The sequence below is a fragment of the Culex quinquefasciatus genome, chromosome 3 (genome assembly GCF_015732765.1).
Source record: "Culex quinquefasciatus strain JHB chromosome 3, VPISU_Cqui_1.0_pri_paternal, whole genome shotgun sequence".
Taxonomy (NCBI): Eukaryota; Metazoa; Arthropoda; class Insecta; order Diptera; family Culicidae; genus Culex; species Culex quinquefasciatus.
The window spans coordinates 179,121,038-179,147,327 of NC_051863.1; the positions used below are offsets into that span (position 1 = coordinate 179,121,038).

At 36.8% G+C, this 26,290-nt stretch overlaps 3 protein-coding genes across 4 annotated transcripts in view; all 3 read right to left on the reverse strand.

The window, feature by feature from the left end:
• LOC6041083 (translation initiation factor IF-2) overlaps positions 1-2,408 on the reverse strand; it is a 161,673-nt gene extending 159,265 nt beyond the window's left edge. Inside the window, exon 1 of one of the 2 annotated variants that reach the window (XM_038266157.1) lies at positions 1,654-2,408. The gene's annotated coding sequence lies outside the window, so the exon portion shown is untranslated. The remainder of the gene's footprint in view (positions 1-1,653) is intronic. The other variant, XM_038266155.1, reaches the window with a different exon arrangement.
• Positions 2,409-9,702: 7,294 nt separating this feature from the next.
• Positions 9,703-17,844, reverse strand: LOC119769342. Its single transcript, XM_038261371.1, has 5 exons — positions 17,766-17,844; positions 11,643-11,758; positions 11,485-11,564; positions 10,305-11,420; positions 9,703-10,240 (listed from the first exon to the last, which is right to left on the reverse strand). The coding sequence occupies exons 4-5, from the start codon at positions 11,279-11,281 to the stop codon at positions 9,703-9,705; spliced, it is 1,515 nt and encodes a 504-aa protein (XP_038117299.1). The 5' UTR covers positions 11,282-11,420; positions 11,485-11,564; positions 11,643-11,758; positions 17,766-17,844.
• LOC6041594 (multisite-specific tRNA:(cytosine-C(5))-methyltransferase) lies at positions 12,347-17,629 on the reverse strand. Its single transcript, XM_038261372.1, has 4 exons — positions 17,612-17,629; positions 15,432-15,528; positions 15,053-15,369; positions 12,347-12,563 (listed from the first exon to the last, which is right to left on the reverse strand). The coding sequence occupies exons 3-4, from the start codon at positions 15,274-15,276 to the stop codon at positions 12,347-12,349; spliced, it is 441 nt and encodes a 146-aa protein (XP_038117300.1). The 5' UTR covers positions 15,277-15,369; positions 15,432-15,528; positions 17,612-17,629.
• Positions 17,845-26,290: the final 8,446 nt, after the last annotated feature.

A 26,290-nucleotide genomic window follows, 5' to 3' on the forward strand; every position in this document is an offset into this window, starting at 1 on the left:
GAAGATCTGAAGGTACCAGTCTAGAATCTCGACAGGGGCACTTAAATTTTTTTGTTAAAAAAGTTTTATTTTTGTTTCACGCAAATTAAACGACAACTTAATGGCAACATCATGACAACACAGCAAACTACTTTACCGACATATTTAGACAAACAAATTGTTTCTGGAACTTCGTCGTAACAAAGTTGAAACAAGCGGCTAAATGTTGCCAACACAAAATTTTCGTGCGCTTTTTAAGGCACCACGAGTGTTCTAACTATGTTGTGGTTGCACATTTTGGGTGTTACGAAATAGTTGCATTTAAGGATCCGCAACAAAAAATGTTACTTGGGTAGGCCTTAACGTTAATACTTCCATCATTGCCTTGATTTTTTGTTCAAAGATATTAATTTTTCGTCGCTATCAATATTTTGACAGAACTCGTTCTACAAGTTGTTTAGAATGGTGTTCTACACATGCTGATACTTTTTGGTAACGATTATTCAATATCTTGTAAAGTTATGGAAATCGTTATTAATCGATGATTGCCAACTAGGACGTCAATGATTGTACCACAAAATTATATAAATTTAAAAACACATTTGGCTTAGATCAAAAATTCCTTCAGTGGCTTCAAGAAACCGGCACATGCTGATTCATTTTGGTGCAGAAATTCGTTAAATTGAATTCAGTACAGAGTATTTTAGAGTGATGATCAATTTTCTTTGAAAATTACCAACGGCTTAACCTTAACTATTTTTTTTTATTTCAATCTTCATCTTTACAATTTTTTTAACATAAGCGCTAATTGAGGTAACTGCAGTAGAATTTATATTTAAACTCAATGCAATGATTTTGTAGTCTTTTGTTGATTTTCACTAATCAAACAAATTGTTTGAGGACTCAGTTCTAACTCCGTTCAATTTTGAAGTTCTCACTATTTAAACAAATTGTTTTGCAAATGTGTTGATAGAAACTTGCTAGATTACGTCCCATTAAGCTATTTATTGCTTGATATGGGTTGAAAACGGCAAAAGTGCTTATTTGCCAACAGTAGGTGCGCGATGAAAATACATGCCGTTCCCCTAAATAGCTTAGTTGGAAATAAATAAACAGGTTTCTATCAAAAGTTGTATTCTTGATTGCAGTATGAAGTGATAATTGAACTTCAGAGTGCTAATGAGTCAACACCAGATACCAGTCATGTTAAAACATCTACAAGTAGCCACCCTGTTCCCCATTCATAGCTGACTGCCGTCGATTACACAGCTAAGCTAGACGAAACTCGATTATCAGCAAGTGACTTTCGGGGAGGTGAGGGGCAAGAAACTCCGTTTGTGAGCGCGTGTACGTGTGTACCACCACTATTAAAATAATGAACAGCGCCATTCCGCCAGGATGATAGAGAGTTCTACTCGCTCTCGCCCGGCAATAACTAGAAAGTGCCATTTCCATGGGCCGGCAAGGATTATTATCAGCCCCTTCGGATCTGTACTTATCTGGGAAGTTCCTGCGTGTGTGTGGTGTGATGTCGAATAGATTCGATTAAAGCGACTAATCCTTATAAGGCGATTCTCAGTTTAAGGCTTTTTTTGTGGACCACTTTTAGTTTCTGAACTAATCCAGGCGTTCATTGGAAACTTAAACTACGGTTAACTGAGTAGGATTAATCACCTTTTAGCACGTATAGCACAACCGCTCAGCAAAAATCACCAGATTCCGGAACTCACGGCGAATCGCGATCTTTGCACGTCACCTCGCACTTGTCTTGTCTTCAATGACAACCTTTATTATTATTTTAATATAAAACTTCCAGCCGCTTCACAGCCAAACACTGAATGTGTGAACCGAAATAGTCCACACAGGCAAACCCGGTGATCGTCGATTTCTTTTGAAGATCGTGTGCGCCTCACACAAATAAACACCGCACGAAGATCGAACGAACGAAGCTAGGTCATGCACTTCCACTTTTACACATGGTCTGAACAACAACAACAACAACGAAATCTCACAACGGCTAGCCGCCCAAACACACACTTGTTGTTATTTCCAATGGTTTTCCTCTGGTTTTACACTGCACAACCACCACCACGCGCGCGAAAACACACGCGGCGACGACGTCGACTGAACTTGGGGCGAGCGAGGTTCAAGCGAGGAACCTCCGCAGCAGCACGATCGATTCGTGTCGGAGCACGTTCAGAAACAAACTGAACAAGTTCGAGCCAGCTTCAGCACGCGAAAGGCAACAAAACAGCTCTACTGCGAGTACGGAGTCGGTCGGCATAAGACACATTCATGCGCAGCGGCGGCGGCGCCGTCGGCCGATGATGATGATGACGATGATGGCGTCGGAAACACGAAGATGGGCCGAAGTGTTGGTGCGTTGTGTTTTGGATGGGTTCAGGGTTGAAGTGGGTGAGGAGTTCAGTCTGAAATGGAACAAACACAAATTTTATCAATAATTCAGGTCTTACTGTCAATGATAGTTCTAAATATAGAGCCCAGAAACAGTTAATTTAAATGAAAAATTAATCACAATATGTAAAATGCTTTTACAAACAACATGTAAAAAAACATTTTTTTTTCTATTATTGCATTCTGAAGCTGAATCTATTGCCGAACAAGAATGATAATTTTTACACATTGATTGTTTCATTCACTATAGCAACGGGTCTGAAAAATTGATACATGATTTCCCTTTTCATTAAATAATAATAATAAACTAAGATTTTTTTTTCAAAGCAATGAAACAAATAACAAACGTAACTAATTTTCACTCAAAATAAACTGTAGAATTTTCAAAACAAGTTTAAGTTTTCATTTCCAACAATACCATAACAAATTTGATCAAAATGGGGGGAATGTAGATATTTCAAATCCAGGCTGTCATGTTGCTGTAAAAAATTAGCAAAACGTAGAAAAAATCATGAACATTATTTTATTTGACAAGTTTATTCTCTGGTTTGGGCTGCGGCAAATACATTTTTTTAATATCGGGCTAGTTTTATCTATGATATTTCTAACCAATGTCATATTTTTTTAAGGTTGGAAAGGAGACCAAACCTAAAAATGGATTAAATTAATTTTAATAATATAAATGGGAACTAATTTATGCATTTCAGTGTCACTAAGAAAATTTATTTATTTTCGTTAGTTGTTTGAAAGCATTGTTGAAACTTGTAATTTTGATTTTTACACAAAGATATTTTTTAATATTATTAGTTTTGTTAAAAAAAATAGTAATTTTAATTCTGTCCTTTTTTTAGAAAAAAAAAATTTTATAATTGTATCTGAAATTCAATTCGATATTTCGTAGAAAATAATCATTCAAAACAAAATTTGTTCAGTTCAAAAATTTCAAGATTTATTCGAATTCAATTTTGTAAATTTTTCACAGTTTTAAAATAAAATTGAAATCAATATAAGTAATGAAATCAATAAATAAAAACAAATAAAGTCATGCCCCGGTTTTGCACGCCTCGATTTTGCACTGCCCCGGTTATGATTCATGCAGCTGCCTCGGTTAAGAACGGCCCAGTGCTTTACTGAAGCACTATATGGGAAACATTGGCTAAAATCCTATGAAAAATCATTAAAAAAACTTCATAAAATTATATTGTTTTGGAATCGGGATGGTGTAAGCTATTCATTGCAATTATAATTACATGAATTTGTTTCACAAAAATACGTTTTTTCCTGTATTTAGATAATGTAGGTTCTCGAAACATACTCAAAACTATAGTTTTGCTACATGGGTATCAAACGATCAGGATTTTTTCAAACATTTCGAAAGTTATAAAAATATTTTTTGAAATTACTAAAAAAAAATCACAAATCTACATATTTTGAAAAAATACTCAAAAATCCAGTATATTACAATATGAGTATCAAATGATCAGAAATTTTGCATACATTTCGATAGAAATACTATTTTTTGTAAACAACTCAAAATATACGTATTTTCGAAAAAAACACATAAATTAAAGTTTCTTTTTCAAAATGACTATCAAATGATCGAGATTTTCTCATACATTTTGAAACTACTATTTTTGAAACAAAATACTAATAATTTCAGTATTTTACAATATGATTATTAAATGATCGGAAATTTTCATACATTTCGTTATTTTGGGCAAAAAAACTCAAAATTTTAGTTTTTTTTTTCAACAATCGGGATTTTTTCATACATTTTGAAAGTAATTACAGGATGAAAATACCATAAAAATAAAAAAAAACTACGTATTTTTGAATGCAAAATTTCTTAAAATTTCAGTTCTTTACAATATGGGTATCAAATGATCGGTATTTTTTCAACATTTCGTAAGTAATATCATTTTTTTTTTGAAAATGGTAAAAACATATCATAGAACTGAGCATTTTCGAAAAAAATTACATAAAATTCAAGTTTTTTTTATAATATGGGTATCTAATAATCGGGATTTTTTCATACATTTCAAAAGTAATAACCAAACACTCGAAATATTCACAAAACAACTTTTTTATAAACATAAACTAAAAAACACAGTTTTTTTAAATCTGATTATTTGAAACGCATAAAACAAAACTGAAATTTTGAGTATTTTTTCAAAAGTACGTAGCTCTATGACAATTCTCAGCATTTAAAAAAATCTATCAAAATGTGTTAAAAATTCCCAATTTTTCTAAGCTCATTTTAAAACAAAATATTGAGTATTTCACAAAAAATATTATTACTATCGCAATGTATGAAAAATTTCCGATAATTTGATACCTTTTTTGTAAAATTCTAAAATTTTGAGTTTTTTTATAACACGTAGTTTTGTTAAACAATTTGAGTTTTTTTATAACACGTAGTTTTGTTAAACAATTTGAGTTTTTTTATAACACGTAGTTTTGTTAAACAATTTTAGTATTTAAAAAAAGTTGTGTTTCAAAATGTATGAAAAACTTCCAATCATTTTATCAAAAAAAAACTTAAAAAAAATATTTTTTCGAAAATACGAAATTATGTGAAAATTTTGAGTATTTCACAAAAAATTTAGTTCAATCGAAATGTATGAAAAATTTCCGATCATTTGATACCCATATTGTAATAAACTGAAATTTTTAGTATTGTTCCGAAAATACGTAGTTTTCTGAATATGTTAAGTATTTTTAAAAATGTGTGTTGGAACTTTCGAAATGCATGAAAACCCCGATTATTTGATGTGGGTATCAAATGCTCAAATGCATTTTCATAAAAACCTTTAAAAAAAAAACTCCAGAATTAAAAAAAGTTTATGACAGCGACCCTAATTTTAATTATAAAAATCGTGATTCAATCATCCGAAATCTCTGATGAAATCTTTGAATAATCGGGGTTTCGGTTAATCAAGTACTGACTGTATTTAAACATTGATTTTTAATGTTTTTTTCATTTCCTGATTTTGAAAGGCCAAATATTACCACTTTTTGTTCTTCGTACACTTTATCTTTTTTTTTTCATTTCGTCTGCGGCATAGTATAGAGCTCAACCTTTAAGTGTGAATACTTTTGTCTTTCAAGGTTTTTACGAAATAAAATGCAATTTTAAGTAACACTAAAAGTCTATTTTTTTAAATTTACAATTGTGTTAAAAGAGTGATAGAGAATTTTCTAAAAAAAATGAATTTTCATAATTTCATAAAGTTGTTGCATTAGGGTGTAATAACAAAATCGTATTACCAGTACGCTGCCGCTCGAAGCTAGTCCGTCCCATACGTAACTTGGTCAATTTTGTGGTAAAGATGCAGTTTGGTTCGAAAACAATAAAATTTAGTACTTTGTTCTAGAAAACTGGAAAAAAATCATTTTTTTGTGAAATTCTAACACGTTACCTTAAGGGCGGGACAAATTTGACATGCGTTTTTCTCGGCTTACTGACTCGATTAGAGCGACAGTATAGCAATTTAACAGTTTCTTTTTGAATCTAAAACAACTGGTCTGAAACGTTTTTTTTTTTGCACGAAAATCATGTTTTAAACCAATATTTAGGACGCTGGATCTTTTTCAGGAGCAAGTTTGCACCATTAGCAGTGACTTCGGGTTTTTAATAGCGTAAAACGTTTATTTTTAAGTAACAAAATTAAAGAAAATGTTTTATTCATACAAAATTATTCTCTTTGCGCAATATGGGGGACTTGACCAATCATTCCGAAACTTTTTAGCTCACTTCCAATCGCTTTGAATGCCTGATGGAAATCGACCAAATAAAATCTCTCATATTTGAATTTAAAAATGATTTTCTGCTTTTTTTTATTTATTGAGAAAGTTTTTGTACAACTTGAAGACTGTAAAGTATAGGTTTAGTTTGACATGTGATAAGATAAAATTAAATAAAATTTTGATAGTAGAATTCCCAGCTCTCATGTATATTAAGAAAAACTTTCATTCCTCATAACAAAATGATAGAAACCTTCTGTTTTCCACCCCCTCGCCAGGTCATCAACTGCAAGGCCGTTCCATCCCAAAGCCCGCCTCCGCTTTGTGCACTCTCTCAAGTGGCTCCACTCGGAATCCCCCGGGGGTAAATTCCACCTCTGGTCCCCATTCCCGCTGGCCACTCGCGAAGTAAAAAGTTTCCCATAAGTAAAAAATAGACAATGGCACTTTAAGTGGCTTCATATCGATCAACTCGAGATGATTGATTATTGGCGAGGGGGGAAGTGGACGATTTTTCCGCCGAACTTCCGTCGCAACCTTGTTCCGCGGGTTGTTTTCCATCTTGGCCACGGTCACAGCCGGTCGGTTCCGGTGTTGTTGAGTGAAGCAAAGGGGGGGAAAAAAACAGTGGAATAATATTGGCATGGCGGGAAAATGGACAAAAAACGCTTTCACTTCCGAAAAGGGCCGAGGCGATGTAAATGAGGCAAATTGTGGCGAGGCTCTCACGCGGATGCTGCCGGGTCTTACCCCTCCCCCCTGGCCGGCTGATGGCTTCCGACGGTGACCGGACAAAATAACAGCATGATACGTGGCTTTTGGCTGGCCGTCCACTGAGGGCGGTGGGTCTGAAGGGAAGTGTTTTGGAATAAAAGTTGCGATTTTCGATTTAACTTTTCTACTGTAGGGCTTAATTATACAGTACAAATGTTTGACCTTTAAAAAAACTAGAGCACGCAATGTAAGCAATAACAAACAAGTTTTGTTTGGTTGACCATTCTGCACATTTTCCCAAAATTTGGTTGAATTTGGCTACCGGAGTCCGGAGTTATAATTAAATATGTTTACGGTAGTCGGGCTTGTACGTGAGTCAAACGCGTTCTGATCTGGAATCCCTTTGGACAGTTGCCGCACTTATATCAATTTTCATATGAAAAGTGACAACAATGCACGGATTTTTTTCGGTTTTTATTGAATACTTCAGGATTGGAAAAGGTGAGGCATTGAGAGCTGCAAAAAATTGTGTTCTTATCTGAATTTGGCCTAAAATGCACATTAGCATTTAAGAATAAAGAATTAAAACAATGATTCTTAAAAATGAACAATTTTCATAATATTTTAAAAATAATCCCAGTAAGAATCACCGGTTGGAATGTTCTTTTTTCATCCAGTTTTGCATCACCTCCCCGAAAAAAGCATCTCGTTCCAAGGATTGGAAGATAAAATGCGAATATTATTATTGTTTGCTTTGGCCCTTGTCCCTCCTGTTTGATGCCGCTCGTTGAAGGGACTCTTCTTCAGATGGAGCCCAAAAAAAAAAGAATCTTCGATGGCAACACGACGGAGATCGAAAGCCTCCCAGTTGTGCCGGAGCTAATTTTTCCGCCGAAGATAGTGCTTGGAATCATTAATTTAGCCGCGGGGTTGAGCCCCCTATTGGCGTGGAAATCGGAATATTCTTTTGTAGGAGGATTTTTTTACCCCCAAACCAAGTCAAGAGATGAGCGGATGAGATTACGTCAATTTGGGGCGTCATTGACACGGCGGCGGAAATGGAAGGGCAGCTGTTTAGGGGCGGCTTTCCGGTGGGGGGGGATTTTCTATCGTCGTCTGATATGGTTTGGTTTGATGAGTTTGCTGACAGGAAAAGGAGAGCGCTATTAATTGGGAAAATGATCAAACGGCAACGAGAAAAATCCTGGTGGAAATTGAGTCACGGCTCGGTGCCAACGCGGATGATTGAGACGGAATTAAGCGAGTCTAAACAGAAATTGATGATGATAAAGTTTTGAGCTCGTTATTGATTTGGGTGGCTTATCGACTGTGGTAGTTATTTTGTAACGGTTTTCGGCTTTCAGTCAAGTATAAGCAGCAAAAACAACTTTTTTGCACTATATCCGACGTTTCGATTATTTATTTAATCTTTTTCAAGGATCTGGAAGGTTTTTTTGGTTTTTCCGTTAGTTGTTGTGTGTTTTTTTTTTTGTGTTGGGACATTACTTACGTGTACGTGGTTGTTTTGTTTGTCTATGTGTAGTTTGTTTAAAACTTTTTATAAAATGTCGGATTTGTGGCGTGGAGAATCTGTGAAAATTTTGGAATTTGGACTATTGCTGATTCTTTTGGTCCGGAGTGTAACGGACAATTTGTTTTTGGACTTACTGCATACATGTCGTAATTTTGCAGTTCTCTTTTGCCGGGGTGTCTGTTTGAACACAATTTTGTCGTTTGTTGTTTGGAGCTCTGTTTTGTGCACTTATTGTAATTTGGTCACTTACTGTTTTGGGTGGGAGGGTGTGTTTGTGTGTTTGTTATTGGAAATTAGAACTCGTCTAATTTTGTGTGGGGACAGAGCTAGTGTTTGTGTCATTTTTTGTTTTTAAACTGTTTTAGTGTGTTAACAAGACCTGAGTAAACAGTGTTAAGCTGTTCGGTGTCGGTCCGTTTGTTTACTGTGTTGGGTGTGATTGCTATGTGCAGCATTTCGAGAATGGGCAAGGAGGATTCTGTGTTGTGTCTGTCAAGAATTTTTGTGTTTTCAAAGTTGAAATTGTGGTTTTGTTGTATGCAGTGATTGAGTAGCGCCGTGCGCTCACTTAGTATCTTAGTTGGAGATCGTCGTCAGGGGTACCTACTTGTCGTAGTCGTTCCAGTGTGTTGATTGTGGATTTGTGGCCGGATAATCTGGTTCGGAGTTTGTTTGTTGTCATTCCTACATATTGTTGGTTGCAGTCGTTGCATGGGATGCTGTAGATGATGTTTTTGTGGTCTTCTTTGTGGGTGGTGTCCTTCATTTGTGTGAACAACATTTTTGTTGTTTTTATGTTTCTTGTGGCCAGTTTTATGGGTGTGTAGTCCTTTTTCAGGTGTTTTCTGATCTGCTCCGTCAGACTCGGGAAGTATGCTATGCTCCGGTAAGTATGTTGCAGGTCCGGAGTTGCATTTGTTTGGTCAGGTAGGTTGATCGGACGGCAGTTTCTGCGGTTGATCAGGCGATTGCGAAGTGATTTGGGGTAGTTGTTGATTTTTAGCTGTTCGTCCATAATTTTGGTCCTCTGCTGGTCGGTGTAGTTTGTGGAAAAGGTGTTGATCCGGTTGATGAGGTTGGAAGCCGTGTTAAGCTTCTGGTAGGTGGGGTGGAAGGAGCAGTAGTCCAGAAAGCGACCACTGGCAATGGGTTTTTGGTACCATTCAGTGCGTACAGTTTGGTCATCTTTGCGGACTAACAACATATCCAGGTATGGAAGTCGGTTGTTAGTTTCCAGTTCGTAGGTGAATTGCAGGTGTTCATCGTATGAGTTGAAGACTTCCATGACATGGTCCAGCTTGGCTAGGGGATGGCCGTTACGATGTCGTCAACGTATTTTTCAAAAACGGAAGCTGGAAGTCCAGTTTCTGGCTTGCATAGTCTAGGAGGTTCTCCATTACTAGGTCTGCTGTTGTTGATGACAGAGGATTGCCCATAGCTGTGCCAAAGATCTGTTGGTAGTGCTGCTCGTTGAACTTGAAGTAGCTCGCATCGATGCAGAACTCAACCAATTCTAAGAAGAGGTCCAAGCAGATGTTGTTGGCGTGCTCTCTGATGTTGTCCCACCCATAGATAATGTCGTGGGTGACCAGTACTTTCGGTATGCAGGTGAACAGGGACACGACGTCGAGCGAGATCAACACGTGTCCAGGAGGTAATGTGACAGTGTTGATGAACTCACAGAACTCGAATGAGTTTTTGACGTTGTACTGGCTGTGGATCGACTTACGGATCATCTGTCCCACGAACTTGGACAGGTGATACGACGGTGCTGTTATGTTGGGCACTACCGGTCTCAGCGGCAGTCCAGGTTTGTGTGCTTTAGGTTGGCCGTATATCCTTGGGCACAGTGCGCTGTGCGTTTTGAGTTTGTAGGATGTTTTGTGTCGATCAACTTCAGGGTGTGTAGACGCTGTACGAGGTTGTTGTTTTGTTTTGGAACCGTGATGTGGGATCACGTGTGATGGGTTGGTAGGTGTGGTCATCCTTCAGTAGGTCGAGCATCTTTTGTTTGTACTCCTCGCTGTTCATGATGACGGTTTTGTTGCCTTTGTCGGATTGTAGAACCGCTAGGTTGGGGTTCTGTTTCAAGAATAATCTTGTTTTCCTTTCCGCAGATTCACAGAACTTGACGAGTGCATCCTTTGCTTGTGGTCTGTTGTGGATTTTATGGAGGTGGTTCTGGATCATGTTGGTAATTGCACAGCGGTTGTGGTCTTGGCAACTATTGTCTGGGTTGGTTTTCAGGATGTTCTCCACATCTGCTACGAGGTGAAAGTAAGGGTTTTGTTGCGGATCGGTGATTGGGAGAGCAAATTTGGGTCCTAAGCTCAGCAAAGTTGTTGTTTCCGGTGGAATGTTTATGTTGGTTCCGTTGTGGATCGCCTTCAAATTCGGTTGAGGTGAGTTGGTGTTGTTTTCCATTTTCTGGAAGATTTGGCCGAACTTCCTCTTCGTTGTTGCGGTTTGGTCCAGTAGGTGCTTCTCATAGAAAGATCTTTGACTAGAGAAGAAGGTCTGGCAGATCTCGGGCGACACAGAGGAACTGATGCGGGTGGCGAGGGTGCTCAGCTGTTTCTTCAACAGCTTTATGTTGTGGTAGGTTTGTTTTATTTCTATGTTCAGTATTGACCTTTTAAACCGGTTTGTGCAGTTCTGGATCTGGTTGATGTACGGACTGTTTTCTTCGAGTAACGGAAAAACGCAACGGAAATGATCGGTGATATGCCTTGGGAAAACTCCGTTTTTCCTACAGCGGACCAAGAATGATTTCCGGCTGTTCATGTTTCCCAGTTTCTTGTTATTTGAGGCATATGCTTTGAACATTCCTTTCACCTGAGCTCCAAAGAGTCTGTCGATTTCCTGGTAGAAATTTACAGACGAGTACTGTGCCATGATGTAGATTTGGGTGGCTTATCGACTGTGGTAGTTATTTTGTAACGGTTTTCGGCTTTCAGTCAAGTATAAGCAGCAAAAACAACTTTTTTGCACTATATCCGACGTTTCGATTATTTATTTAATCTTTTTCAAGGATCTGGAAGGTTTTTTGGTTTTTCCGTTAGTTGTTGTGTGTTTTTTTGTGTTGGGACATTACTTACGTGTACGTGGTTGTTTTGTTTGTCTATGTGTAGTTTGTTTAAAACTTTTTATAAAATGTCGGATTTGTGGCGTGGAGAATCTGTGAAAATTTTGGAATTTGGACTATTGCTGATTCTTTTGGTCCGGAGTGTAACGGACAATTTGTTTTTGGACTTACTGCATAGATGTCGTAATTTTGCAGTTCTCTTTTTGCCGGGGTGTCTGTTTGAACACAATTTTGTCGTTTGTTGTTTGGAGCTCTGTTTTGTGCACTTATTGTAATTTGGTCACTTACTGTTTTGGGTGGGAGGGTGTGTTTGTGTGTTTGTTATTGGAAATTAGAACTCGTCTAATTTTGTGTGGGGACGGAGCTAGTGTTTGTGTCATTTTTTTGTTTTTTAAACTGTTTTAGTGTGTTAACAAGACCTGAGTAAACAGTGTTAAGCTGTTCGGTGTCGGTCCGTTTGTTTACTGTGTTGGGTGTGATTGCTATTAGGTTTTACGCCGTCGCGGCTAACCTCAATCGTGAATTTCTGTTTGACAGCTCGCGTGCACTGTTTACATAGACTTAGTCGCGTTCGAACGGAAAGTGCTGGGTATTTTTTTTATTCAAAATCGGCTGAAATTACAAAAGTCAAGTGGTAAGTAAATTGTTAGTGAATTTATTTGCAAGATTTCAAGTTTTTTTTTAAATTCATTGCAGGAAACCGAAGGCGAAGTGGGCGGCAAACTTGTCTACATGCTCGCTGAACCCGAACGAAAAAGAAACCGTGCTGCTGACTGAGATGGTCAAGCAATGCCTTGTTCCGACGCTCTGCCTGGAATTACCGATCACCAAGGACATGCAAGTCCCAGAAAACTACCGCACCGTCTTCCGACCGCTTATGCTCCAGCTCCAGCTCTCGAGGACATGGTCAAGTTCAATCTCGAGCGCTGCAACCTCGCCCTCCTCCACCAGCAGAACACCGGCAGACTCTTCATCGTCCTGTTTGAGAAGAAAAAGAAGCTGCTCTCGGAGGTTTTCCGTTGTCGATTCTTGACGTGGGCCTGACGGAAAAGGACAGTTTGTCCTTGGTTCAAATTAGTACGAACTGGTAGTTCGGTTCAACAAACAACTGGTCTCCGGCACCCGGCAACGAGGGTGCTTCAATCTACAACTAGAGACGTGATCCTGGTTTCGAGTTTAATTGATGGACAGTGGAATTTTCAAGTCCTGTTTGGCTTTTATTTTAATCAGACGTTATTATTTCTGACATATAAAATCAAACTTGTTTTTTTAGTCAAAGAATTTATTTTTATCCTTAATAATCTAGCAGCTCCTTGACGACATGGTCCGCTAGACTGTAGTTGATTAGCATTCCAATGTGGTCCTTCGGGTCAATCCGAATTGCAGGAAGGGTTGGCGTTGGCCAACTACTTCATCTCGCTCGTTATCCCGAAGCACCAGGATCATTTAGGGTGGCCACTCAAGTCGGGAATTTGCCAAGATCCGCAAAAATCGGGGAAATGTCGGGAATTTGTATTTTTTTGTCAAAAAGTCGGGAATGCCAAGCACATAGGTTTCTGAACATTATTTTCTAACTCTTAAATAATTTTTTAATATTTTGCACAATCTTCAAATTTATTTCACTCAATTTGTCTTTTGCAACTTACTTTAAATTTAAGCTTTCTTCTGATATTTTAATCTATTTCAGTGTGAAAAGGCTATTTGAGTTTATTATTAATGTGATTACTGTTGCAAAAATATTTTTTATAGTTTTTGTCACACTAAAGGAATTCTGCCAACTTGAAATATTATTAAAAAAAAAAAACAATTATAATTAACAAAAGTTTTTGAATTTTATAAAGCCCTGATATTTATACCAAAGAGCTACCATATATTTGATTACAGGAAGTTAAAACTCAATAAATGTGCCAACAATCAGTTTTAATTATCGTTTCGGAAGATTTACATAGATATAGAATAGTTCATTGAAGAAAAATCAAAGTGTCACATATTCAGGGAAAAATGTGCTATTTCGGAATACCCCTTGATTTAAGAATTGGTTTAGTTTATTGTAAGTTTAAGTTAGTTTTAGGTTGGGTTATGTTTTCTTCACATTTTTTTTTTCTCATTGTACCTAGTATTAGAGAAATGATAAATCATATACTTTTTAGGTTATGAAAATGAACAGTGTTTAATTCACAAAAAGCTAACTAAAGCAGAAGGTGATCCACTTATTATGTAAATCAATTGTAATTATTATAAGAAAGATTCAATAAAGTATATTTAATTAAAAAAGTGAAAATCCCTAGGTTCTGGGTATATTTTAAAATTTGGTGAAATCTTATAAAGGACATCAACTCATTCCATATGCAATGACGATTTTTTTTGGAAGAAATATTTTTATTTGCGCCAGCCTGTAATGAATGGCCATAATTTACTTTTACACCCCAATAACTTGAATTTTTTTTAAAGATATTTGAATCCGCTTAAACGAAAAAACATCGATTAAAATCCAAAAGTTTTTCGTTTAGAATGAATAAAATTAATTACTTTTACGTATTAAAAATATTATGAAAAATATTAAAAAATTGCAATAAAATAAATTCAAAGAACATTGGACTAAGTTATTACAAATATGATTAAAGGATTTGGGTCTTCAAACATTTCGCATCAAATTATTGGTAAATTAGTCTTATCAAAATAGGGTTTTCAATGAAGCGAAAACTCTATAGATCAACCGACGACGATCAACATTGATTCAAATATTAAAAATCAAAATTCAGAAGATGGAAAAGGGAATCAGGTAGATTTTTTTAAAAAGCGAATTCCTTAACATATTTTGAAGTTTTTTGATAACTGGAATCATGACAAATTAATAAAATTAAAGAAATTTCAATCCTTTTTCATAGCCAGTAAAAACAAAATCTTAATGTTTCTTTAAAAAAAAATTTGATTCATAATAATGAGAGCATTCCCCTTTGTAATATTTTTTACGAATTTATTGAAGTAATAATTTGAAATTATTCTTTAGATAAAAAATGGTAACTATTTGAGCATCTGGAAAAGTCAGGAAAAAGTAGGAAATTTAAAAATGGGATTTCAGTGGTCACCCAGGGCCTGGGATCACCTCGTAGGAGCAATCAACGCCAACGTGTATCCGTGATTCCAGAACTGGCGAAGAATGGCTGTAGATTGAAGCACCCTCGCTGCCAGGTGCCGGAGACCAGTTGTTTGTTGAACCGAACTACTAGTTCGTACTAATTTGAACCAAGGCCAAACTGTCCTTTTCCGTCAGGCCCACGTCAAGAATCGCCCACGAGGAGGATAATAGTTCCGCACCGCAAACGGATCCGCCGATACTCCGACACACATCTGCACGGTTCCAACTCCTTCCTCGCCCAGCTCTTCGATTTCCGGCGGCTTCTCCGGATTGTTTTTAAACAGCAGTTTGATCATGTCGTTCCTTGCGATACGCGTACTCCATTCTGCGCCGGTACATTCGTTAACAATCTGGAGACCCTCTTAGGCCTGAGCGGGTTGCGGTGGTAGCGTTTTAGCTTCTTTTGGAGTGGTTCCGCTTCGCAGGCCTTCGACAACGGAAAACCTCCGAGAGCAGCTTCTTTTTCTTCTCAAACAGGACGATGAAGAGTCTGCCGGTGTTCTGCTGGTGGAGGAGGGCGAGGTTGCAGCGCTCGAGATTGAACTTGACCATGTCCTCGAGAGCTGGAGCTGGAGCATAAGCGGTCGGAAGACGGTGCGGTAGTTTTCTGGGACTTGCATGTCCTTGGTGATCGGTCATTCCAGGCAGAGCGTCGGAACAAGGCATTGCTTGACCATCTCAGTCAGCAGCACGGTTTCTTTTTCGTTCGGGTTCAGCGAGCATGTAGACAAGTTTGCCGCCCACTTCGCCTTCGGTTTCCTGCAATGAATTTAAAAAAAAACTTGAAATCTTGCAAATAAGTTCACTAACAATTTACTTACCACTTGACTTTTGTAATTTCAGCCGATTTTGAATAAAAAAAATACCCAGCACTTTCCGTTCGAACGCGACTAAGTCTATGTAAACAGTGCACGCGAGCTGTCAAATGACGTCACGGTGTAAAACCTAATGTGCAGCATTTCGAGAATGGGCAAGGAGGATTCTGTGTTGTGTCTGTCAAGAATTTTTGTGTTTTCAAAGTTGAAATTGTGGTTTTGTTGTATGCAGTGATTGAGTAGCGCCGTGCGCTCACTTAGTATGCTTAGTTGGAGATCGTCGTCAGGGGTACCTACTTGTCGTAGTCGTTCCAGTGTGTTGATTGTGGATTTGTGGCCGGATAATCTGGTTCGGAGTTTGTTTGTTGTCATTCCTACATATTGTTGGTTGCAGTCGTTGCATGGGATGCTGTAGATGATGTTTTGTGGTCTTCTTTGTGGGTGGTGTCCTTCATTTGTGTGAACAACATTTTTGTTGTTTTTATGTTTCTTGTGGCCAGTTTTATGGGTGTGTAGTCCTTTTCAGGTGTTTTCTGATCTGCTCCGTCAGACTCGGGAAGTATGCTATGCTCCGGTAAGTATGTTGCAGGTCCGGAGTTGCATTTGTTTGGTCAGGTAGGTTGATCGGACGGCAGTTTCTGCGGTTGATCAGGCGATTGCGAAGTGATTTGGGGTAGTTGTTGATTTTTAGCTGTTCGTCCATAATTTTGGTCCTCTGCTGGTCGGTGTGGTTTGTGGAAAAGGTGTTGATCCGGTTGATGAGGTTGGAAGCCGTGTTAAGCTTCTGGTAGGTGGGGTGGAAGGAGCAGTAGTCCAGAAAGCGACCACTGGCAATGGGTTTTTGGTACCATTCAGTGCGTACAGTTTGGTCATCTTTGCGGACTAACAACATATCCAGGTATGGAAGTCGGTTGTTAGTTTCCAGTTCGTAGGTGAATTGCAGGTGTTCATCGTATGAGTTGAAGACTTCCATGACATGGTCCAGCTTGGCTAGGGGGATGGCCGTTACACTGTCACATTACCTCCTGGACACGTGTTGATCTCGCTCGACGTCGTGTCCCTGTTCACCTGCATACCGAAAGTACTGGTCACCCACGACATTATCTATGGGTGGGACAACATCAGAGAGCACGCCAACAACATCTGCTTGGACCTCTTCTTAGAATTGGTTGAGTTCTGCATCGATGCGAGCTACTTCAAGTTCAACGAGCAGCACTACCAACAGATCTTTGGCACAGCTATGGGCAATCCTCTGTCATCAACAACAGCAGACCTAGTAATGGAGAACCTCCTAGACTATGCAAGCCAGAAACTGGACTTCCAGCTTCCGTTTTTGAAAAAATACGTTGACGACATCGTAACGGCCATCCCCCTAGCCAAGCTGGACCATGTCATGGAAGTCTTCAACTCATACGATGAACACCTGCAATTCACCTACGAACTGGAAACTAACAACCGACTTCCATACCTGGATATGTTGTTAGTCCACAAAGATGACCAAACTGTACGCACTGAATGGTACCAAAAAACCCATTGCCAGTGGTCGCTTTCTGGACTACTGCTCCTTCCACCCCACCTACCAGAAGCTTAACACGGCTTCCAACCTCATCAACCGGATCAACACCTTTTCCACAAACCACACCGACCAGCAGAGGACCAAAATTATGGACGAACAGCTAAAAATCAACAACTACCCCAAATCACTTCGCAATCGCCTGATCAACCGCAGAAACTGCCGTCCGATCAACCTACCTGACCAAACAAATGCAACTCCGGACCTGCAACATACTTACCGGAGCATAGCATACTTCCCGAGTCTGACGGAGCAGATCAGAAAACACCTGAAAAAGGACTACACACCCATAAAACTGGCCACAAGAAACATAAAAACAACAAAAATGTTCACACAAATGAAGGACACCACCCACAAAGACCACAAAAACATCATCTACAGCATCCCATGCAACGACTGCAACCAACAATATGTAGGAATGACAACAAACAAACTCCGAACCAGATTATCCGGCCACAAATCCACAATCAACACACTGGAACGACTACGACAAGTAGGTACCCTGACGACGATCTCCAACTAAGCATACTAAGTGAGCGCACGGCGCTACTCAATCACTGCATACAACAAAACCACAATTTCAACTTTGAAAACACAAAAATTCTTGACAGACACAACACAGAATCCTCCTTGCCCATTCTCGAAATGCTGCACATAGCAATCACACAACACAGTAAACAAACGGACCGACACCGAACAGCTTAACACTGTTTACTCAGGTCTTGTTAACACACTAAAACAGTTTAAAAACAAAAAATGACACAAACACTAGCTCCGTCCCCACACAAAATTAGACGAGTTCTAATTTCCAATAACAAACACACAAACACACCCTCCCACCCAAAACATTAAGTGACCAAATTACAATAAGTGCACAAAACAGAGCTCAAACAACAAACGACAAAATTGTTGTTCAAACAGACACCCCCGGCAAAGAGAACTGCAAAATTACACATCTATGCATGAAGTCCAAACAAATTGTCCGTTACGCTCCGGACCAAAATCAACAATAGTCCAAATTCAAAATTTTCCACAGATTCTCCATACAAAATCCGACATTTATAAAGTTTTAAACAAACTACACATGACAAACAAAACAAATACGTAAGTGTCCCAACAAAAGCACAGCAACTAACGGGAAAGGCAAAGGAAACCTTCCAGATCATTGAAAGTTAAATCGTCGGAGCGTCTGGACTGAAAAAAAGCTCGTTATTGAAGTTGAATTTTTAATCATTTTATGGAAACTAAAGTGACTCTAAATTAAAGGTTTATCACTCAATCATTCAATTCCACCTGAAATCATCGCACACCATTTGAGCATTTCAATTTCACCACCCCAAGGTGTGATGCTCCGATATCAATCCGATAAACAGTGATCAAATCACATCCTCGGTCATCACCTCAAATTAGTGCCGGGTCAATGGCCACTTCAGGCGAGGACCTAAGCCCGGACGCTAATAACTCACCCAGCCACACGGAGCTGAGCTGTGTGAAAACAATTACTTCGATTAGGGCAGGAACCACTTTAGCCAGGGGCATCTTGATATGGAGAAGCGTCAGTAATGAATTTAGCAGACTGCCTGAGGGAACGGTCCTGAAGTGCGTAGGAGAGAGTTGGGTTGATTATGTTAGGATGGAATAAAGAAATAAATCAAAATTATTAAGAACACCTTTAATTAATTGAAATAAAATGCAAAAAAGGGTTATTTCAGGCCTGCCCAACGTCCGACCCACGACGGCTTTTCAAAGTAGTTGTATGACCGGCCCTTAGGGATGTGAAATAATAAATAAATATTGGCTGAATTTAAAAAAAATAAGCTTGAGATCAAATTTTGACTTATTATAACAACATTCTTTATGTTTGAATTTAATTCTTATAATTTATCTAAAACCTTGGATTGTGGTCTACAAATGTACAAAATGTCACTAAATTTTTATTTCTTTCAGTTTTAACTGTATTTACTTCAAATTGATTTTTTTTTTCTATTTTCTATTTTTTTTTTAAATAAATAAGTAAGCAAAAACCAATTTCCTTTTTCAGAACAACTTTTCAGAGATAAAGTTTTTTTTGAAAAAAAAAAAAAGCTTTAAGAAGCAAATAATTCATACTGAAAAAAGATCGCTGCAAATATTAAAAAAATATTTAAAAAATGTCTTAAAGTAAGTCAAGAATAAACTTTGAATTTCGAAGTAAAACCCATTGAAAATTATTGAATATATATTTATACACTTTTTAAATTTTGTGTGTGTGTGTTCAAATTCATTTTTAAATATTTGAAGACAGGTGTACAACAACGGGCACTATGTACATTTTGTGATGAAACATGTAAACGATTTAAAGTTTGACAGAAACCTGGTACTAAGTTTTGTTCAGAAACTCATGCCGAACATTTTGCTACAAAAAGCTCATGAAAAAATGTTTTCTATAAAAAGTTATATAACAAATACTATTACAAAAATAAAAAAAGATGCAAAAAAAGTTTGTACACCTTTCGAAAAATTAACAAAAATAAAGTTATTTGTTGACAAATCACCATAAATCCAGTCTCCCAACTCCAAATAGGCATCCTTGACCGATTTAAAAAATAATTTGGATTGAATATAAAGTTTACTAATTACTTAGTATAAAAGTTTATATCACTCTGGAAATTCTATATAAAACTTATCTAAACTTAATTTTGCAAACTTTCAATTTAACTAAATATCAATATACTACCATAGAATTGCTAAATAAACATTCTAGAGTGGGTATAACACCGTTTTGGGGGTCTTTGTATCGCTAGAATAGATTTTTCGTTGGAATTTCGTACCAACCCGGAATTACGTCGTCGGAAAATCCGCCGGCATCTTATTTGCAATACTAGTTCTTTTATTTATTTACTTTAAAAGAACCCAATCTTACAAAAAATGTTGTTTTTTTTTTCATTTTTTATCAAATATTAGTTCCGGGCCACCACTGCTTTAGACAAATCTGATCTGGCCCGCAGGGCCAAAAGTTTAGGCACCCCTATGTATTTTAAACGTAAAATAAAAATATTTTTATCTGTTTTGTTTCTTTTTTTAATTAGTGTTTATTTCTAAATAAATTCTCTACAACTAATATTGTTGGACTTCAAAAATTGAGTCTAATTCTTAATGCAAAAAATAAAATAAAATAAATTAAACTTTTAATTTTAGAAGAGGTAAAACGAACAGTTTGGCCCTCTTGAAATGTTCAAAGAACAGTTTTTTTTTCATCAGTTTCAGTTGGAATTTGGAAGCATCATCCCTTAGTTTGAATAAAACTATGACACATTTAAAAAATAGGAGTCCAAAAATCCCTATCCAAGAAAAAGTATTTCAAATATTTACTTACCATTTTTGTATCGAATGCTTTCAAAATTGTATGAAGACTTGAATTGACTAACCAATTATGCAAAATAGATATTTTGGTCATAGGACTCATAGGAAGTACCTTTTTCGAATACGTAAGTAATTGCTCAAAATTTACCGTCATAAACTTAAACTGACCGATATCAGCTGCAATTTCTTTAAAATCAATGAAAGCAATGCAAAAGTGCATGACATAATTTGGAAGATTAAGAAAAATCTATTATATATTTTTTCAAAGCAGAAATATGCCTGGTTTAAAGTATGACAAAAGGTTGGAACACATGAGATCGAATGGACAAAAGGTCAAATGAAAAAATGATCAAATGCACGAAAGGTAAAAAAGTCGAAAGTTTATTTTTTAATGAGCATGTTCTCAGTTAACAACTTACAATGAAAACACCAACAAGATTATTTATTTGACTAATCAAGGAATCAAACCTAACTCGGATAAAAATTTCATTCTTTTTAATCAATTATTCGAAAAGAGTGTAAAATTCTTAAAAATATGTATGAGTTATGCCCCCTTTTCAATTTTGTTTTGGGCTACTGTTTTTGTCTACGAATAAGTTAAGTTAAAAGAATGTAAAATTATTTCAAATTAAAGACTTATTCAGCAATTCCGCACGAAAACAGCATGATTCGAAAAAAAGTTCTCCGATCGGGCTCAAAATTTGTCTGGGGGTTCCTTGGCCAACATAATGAGACCCGTATTTTTTGTTTGGCTATTAGGGTGACCTACGCCGTGTAAGGGTGGTCCGAAAAATGGCAATTTCCGTCGATTTTCGCAAAAACCACTTTTTTCAAAAAATAATATCTCAGCGCCATTTCATCCGAAAACGATTTTTTCCCGTTTTCATCATTTTCCCATTTTTGTGCGTGGCGCGTCGAAAAACCCAGTTTTTATTTCCAAAAATCGTATCTCAGAGTATTGAAAACATAACTTCACCATTTTTAGATATGGTATTAAAATTTTCCGAGGAATCAGGTAAAAATATTCAAAACAGCATTTTAAGTTTTCATACGACCTTTTCAAATGTTCAGCTAGATTTTTGAAACTTCTTACTATTTTTCCAAATAGCCAAACTAATCACCTTTCTTTTGCGTCTAAGATAGCTAAATTGGATGACATGGCGCGGAGATATGATTTTTTGAAAAAGTGTTTTTTGCGAAAAATGGACCACCCTAACACGGCGTAGGTCACCGTAATGGCCAAACAAAACAAAAAATATGGGTCTAATTATTTCGGCCAAGGAACCCCCAGAAAAATTTTGAGCCCGATCGGAGAACTTTTTTTTTTAATCGTGCTGTTTTCGTGGGGAATTGCTGTATTCTCATATTTTTGATAAAATGGTCAAATTACAATAGAAAAAAACACAGAATGAAATACTAGAACAAAAATGAACTACATCAAATATAAAGAACTGCTAATTGCTTACTTAATCAGAGAACTCTTTATGTTTGAAAGAAAGAAAAAACTTAGAAAAATAGTACTGAAACAAGAACTTTTTTTTTAAAGAATGGAAAAACTCACAAAAATATAACAAAAACAAAAAACACAAAAATATAACAAAAATAAAAAATATAAAATTTATAAAACAATAACAAGACGTTCAAAAAATGACAAAACAATCAATTTTGCAGAAAAAAAGAATTTGAAAGCATCTAAAATCATGTTTGAACTTGAATAAAAAACTATCTCATTTAAATCTATGAAAACTGTTGATGTTTGGATAAATTTAAAAACAATTGCTAAAGTATTAGTATTGCTAATACAGGACAACATTGTTTTGAAATAATTTAAAAATCGTTCAAACATGTTTGAATAATCTATTTCTCATGAAACTTTTTAAAGAACAGGTTAAGTTTGAAATAATGAAAAACGCAACAAAAGTATAACTGAAACAAAAAAAAAATATTGCGAAAGAATCTGACAAACCCTCAAAACAAATAGGAAAAGATGATATGGGTCAATTATGCATAGAACAGCAGTTAGGTAAGTGGTTCAAAATAACCACTCAAGCACTGAAAAGAAATCCAAAAAGTTGGGCAGTAGAGAAGAGAGACAAATTTCACACAATTTTTTTATTCTGAAAAAAAAAGTTTGCTCAAATAGATTTGAATAATCATTTTCCCCCCAATCTCCCCTAACCACACTGCAGTAGTCCCACCAGATCCACGTTCAACCTTATGTTTCATTCTTCCCGGAAGTCCACGTGGTGATGATCTGCCGTGGCACACCGCGTCAAACACGGCCAGAAAAAAAGTTCGTTGCGTCGGCCAATCAGTCAGACTGCGGTTGTGGCAGCCTGAGCAGAAAGGTAGCACGTGTTCTACCAGGACACCAGTCCGTTTTTTTTTTTTTTTTTGTTTTCCAAAAATAATCCTGCGAAAGGTGTGCAAAAAGGTTTCATTGATGATTAGGTTAGCACGTGTGTGCGTGCGTGTTTCCCACGGGGTGGAATAACTGATTTCAGCCTCTTTCGCACGTGTGCCACACACCCGGGAGGGTGGACCACGTGATGATTTTGGCAAGTTGCGGAGATTTGCGGAAGGCGAAATTTCTAAATCTGTGTCACGCCGAAAACACATTTCACGTGACATGGCGGGTGGAAAATCCCACTTTGGAGAACTCTTCACCGACGGTTGTCAAACCGCAAAACCCTGAGACCCCGCCACCACCACGTCACAGAACCGTGCCAAATCCCATTCCGGTGTCGTTCCGGTGATTGTGTTATTTTCTCTCGGTTTTCCACTTGTTTCATCATTTTTTGTTGGGTTGACGTCGCCACCGATGGTACCCGCCATGTCCTAATGGTGTGCCTTATTTTGAGCGGGATTAAGGTGGGTGGACAGTATTTGGGAGTGGCTCTCTCCTTAATTAAAAGGACGGAATGTGTGACACATTTTTTTTTTTAGTCTTTCTCGGAAAGAATTGACAGAAAGTTTTCACAATATTTCAAAACAAGATTTGAAATTGGTTTTAAAACAATGAAATTTGTGTACAACCGCGAAAGTTAGCTGCGTGGTTCCCCTCACAATCAGCGCACTTTACGCGCTGTTGCTGGACATCGTAGTCTGAGCAACTTGCAGTGGGAGAATCTTTTGCGAATGATTGTAAAAAATATAGTTTAATCATTTACAAACTCATGTCTAGCAAATGAAACTTGTACCTTACCGACAGTCTACACTCTTTTTCGCTCTCACCCCACAATTTTATCCATTTTCCCCGATCATCTTGAAGCGATACGCGCCGCTCATCTGTATGATAATTTAATCATCGTAAAAAATCAGCTTTTTTCCTCGAAAAAAACAGCAGCTAAAACCTGATGGAAGCAAAAACCCAAGGACCAAACCGGCGGCAGCTCTACATCACCCTTCCCCCACCTATCAAACCCTTACCTAACCCAACTCCCAACTCTTCAGATTTTGGAGATTTCCCTCCACTTTTCACAGTTTTTTTTTTTCATTTTTTCCTCCCCTCTACAAAATATATTTCAAAAAGCTGTCCAACCAAGTGCAGTCAGCGTTGGTCGGGCAAATGATCCCAAATTTGTCGGTGGAAGCCCCCTTTCCCTCCTTTTTTGACAATCTCGTGTCTCGTACGGGGTCAAATCGATTTTCTGCTAGAGCAGTGAAGTAACGCTGACGACGAGATGGAAAATCATGCTGATAATTTCAGAACCTCCACCCACCCGGGGAAGTAATGGACGGAGCAGGAGCCGGCAGCGTGGATGGAGTGTTGAGGCCGTTTTGAGTCTCGAGAGGTTGCCTGTTCAACAACGGCAGTTTTACATCGTTTACCTTATTTTTTCTTGCTGGAACGAGTGAGAAGTTTGAATGGATGAGTTTTAGGAAAGGTTTTAGGCTCAAGAGTCTTCAAGAGTGTGAAAAAAACGAGAGGCTTGTTGGAAATTTTAGATATTGATTTTTTGGCCAGTTTTAAGAAGCCGGAGTCGGAATCGGAGTCAGCTTTGTATGTGAGTTGTTGCTGGAGCCAGATTTTGATTAAGAATCGAAGTCACTAAATTTTCAGCAGCCGGAGTCCATGCAATTTTGCAGACTCGTCATACAAATAGGTATTGGAATATTCATCTGAACCATAAGGAGGAGTTTTTCTGATCGATTTAGTGACTTTGGCAATGTTTTCAGTTTAAATGTGGACTATTCAGAAAAAATAGGTCCAGGAAAATAAAGTTTCCAGATAATTTTATTTGACCTTGTGAACGTTCTTTTAAAACGTAACGCAATAAAAACAGGATATGAAAATTTAAATTAATTAAAAATGCAAAATCTTATTTGCAAATTGACAGAACTATTCAAAAAACGCCCTTTGTTTGCATATTTTTTAATATTTTGAATAATAGTAAGCCTCCAAAAATCAAAACCTTGAAAATTAAAAAAAAATATTTCTATATTTTCAAATGAAGCTTGATAATTTAAAAGGGCTAAAATTAATTGTTTTGGACTTTTATTTATCCTGCAAACCAAGGTTGAAAATCGATAATATTATCATTCAACGATAACGATAATGACTACTGTTAATGATATTATCGCCGATAATGGACGATAACTCATTTTTAAAATCTATCTAAAATCGACCTAATTCAAGCACATGAAGTTAAATTTTCACTGAGAATATATTTTTTGAAAAAAATTGTCCCTAAAATACCGTTTTTCTGGAAAGTACTCAAATTTTCATAATTTGTAACATACCAAAATTTTCACAAAAAAAACCTATGTTTTTAAAAAAACTAAAATTTTAAAACATGCAATATTGGTATTAAACGAAGTGAAATTTAACATGCTTTAAACTTACATTTAAATTTTGTATGCTTCACATACAATTTTGCTTCATTTGATACCCATATTGCAAATTATGAAAACTTAAGCATTTTCAAAAAAATTACGATATTATGTGTAAATTTTAGTTATATGCAAGCAAAATAATAAAGTGAAAATGTATTCAAAATTTCACTTCCTTAGCAAATTTTTAAAAATTTTATTATTTTCCAAAAATACAGTATTTTGGGAAACAAAAAAAACTCTTAAAAAAGTAAAAATGCATACCAAATTTCGCTACGTTTAGTATTTATATAACAAGTTATAAAAATTTGTGTACTTTAATAATACGGTATTTTGTGAAAATTTTAGTAATTTAAAAAAACTCTAATTTTGTGAAAGTGTATAACCGATTTCGCTTTATTTGACAGGAACGTGAGCGGGGGATACCCACGTTTCTTCCTCCCCTGTAGATTCAGAACTGTATTGCTGTTTGAACATTCGTGTTCAAACTCAATCCAATTCAACGAATCATCTTTGCGGTTAACTTTACGCAGTTGGCCTGGCCGCTTTAACGTTTGTGATGTTTCAAAGCAATTTATTGCATTGGGGCACTGCAATTGTTAATAATGACAAGAGGATGCTAGGCGTTAATCAACCTAAGGCATTTTCCAGGATGCCCTCGAAAGACTGACTGCGCTAGGGTTAGATTAGATTAGATTAGAACCGATTTCGCTTTGTTTGATACAAATTTCAAAAGTTTGAATATTTTCTTTAAAAAAATACGGTATATTGTGAAAATTTAAGTTTTCAACGAAAAAAACTCTTTTAAAGTGAAAATGCAAACAAAATTTCGCTTAATTGCACTCATATTGCAAATTAGAAAAAATAGAGTTTTTTTTTAAATTGTGTAAATTTGAGTATTTTCAAAAAAGAACTATAAAAAAGTGAAAAAAATTACAAAATTTCACATCGTTTCGTACCCATTTAGCAAATTATGGTAATATGAGTATTTACGAAAAAAAACGGTATTTTGTGAACAATGTTGAGTATTTAAAGTTTTAAACTTACTAAATTTTAATATTTTAATATATGGTTGTCCAGTCTACTATAACAGTTTTTGAAAAAGATTATTCGGTTC

Coding starts and splice junctions, on each gene's coding strand:
- LOC119769342 (XM_038261371.1), bottom strand. CDS start 11,281: ATGGCACAGTACTCGTCTGTAAATTTCTACCAGGAAATCGACAGACTC. Junction 10,241..10,304: donor CAAAACAAAACAACAACCTC/GTACAGCGTCTA, acceptor CAAAACGCACAG/CGCACTGTGCCCAAGGATAT.
- LOC6041594 (XM_038261372.1), bottom strand. CDS start 15,276: ATGCCTTGTTCCGACGCTCTGCCTGGAATGACCGATCACCAAGGACAT. Junction 12,564..15,052: donor AAGAAGCTGCTCTCGGAGGT/TTTCCGTTGTCG, acceptor TTGTTGAACCGA/ACTACCAGTTCGTACTAATT.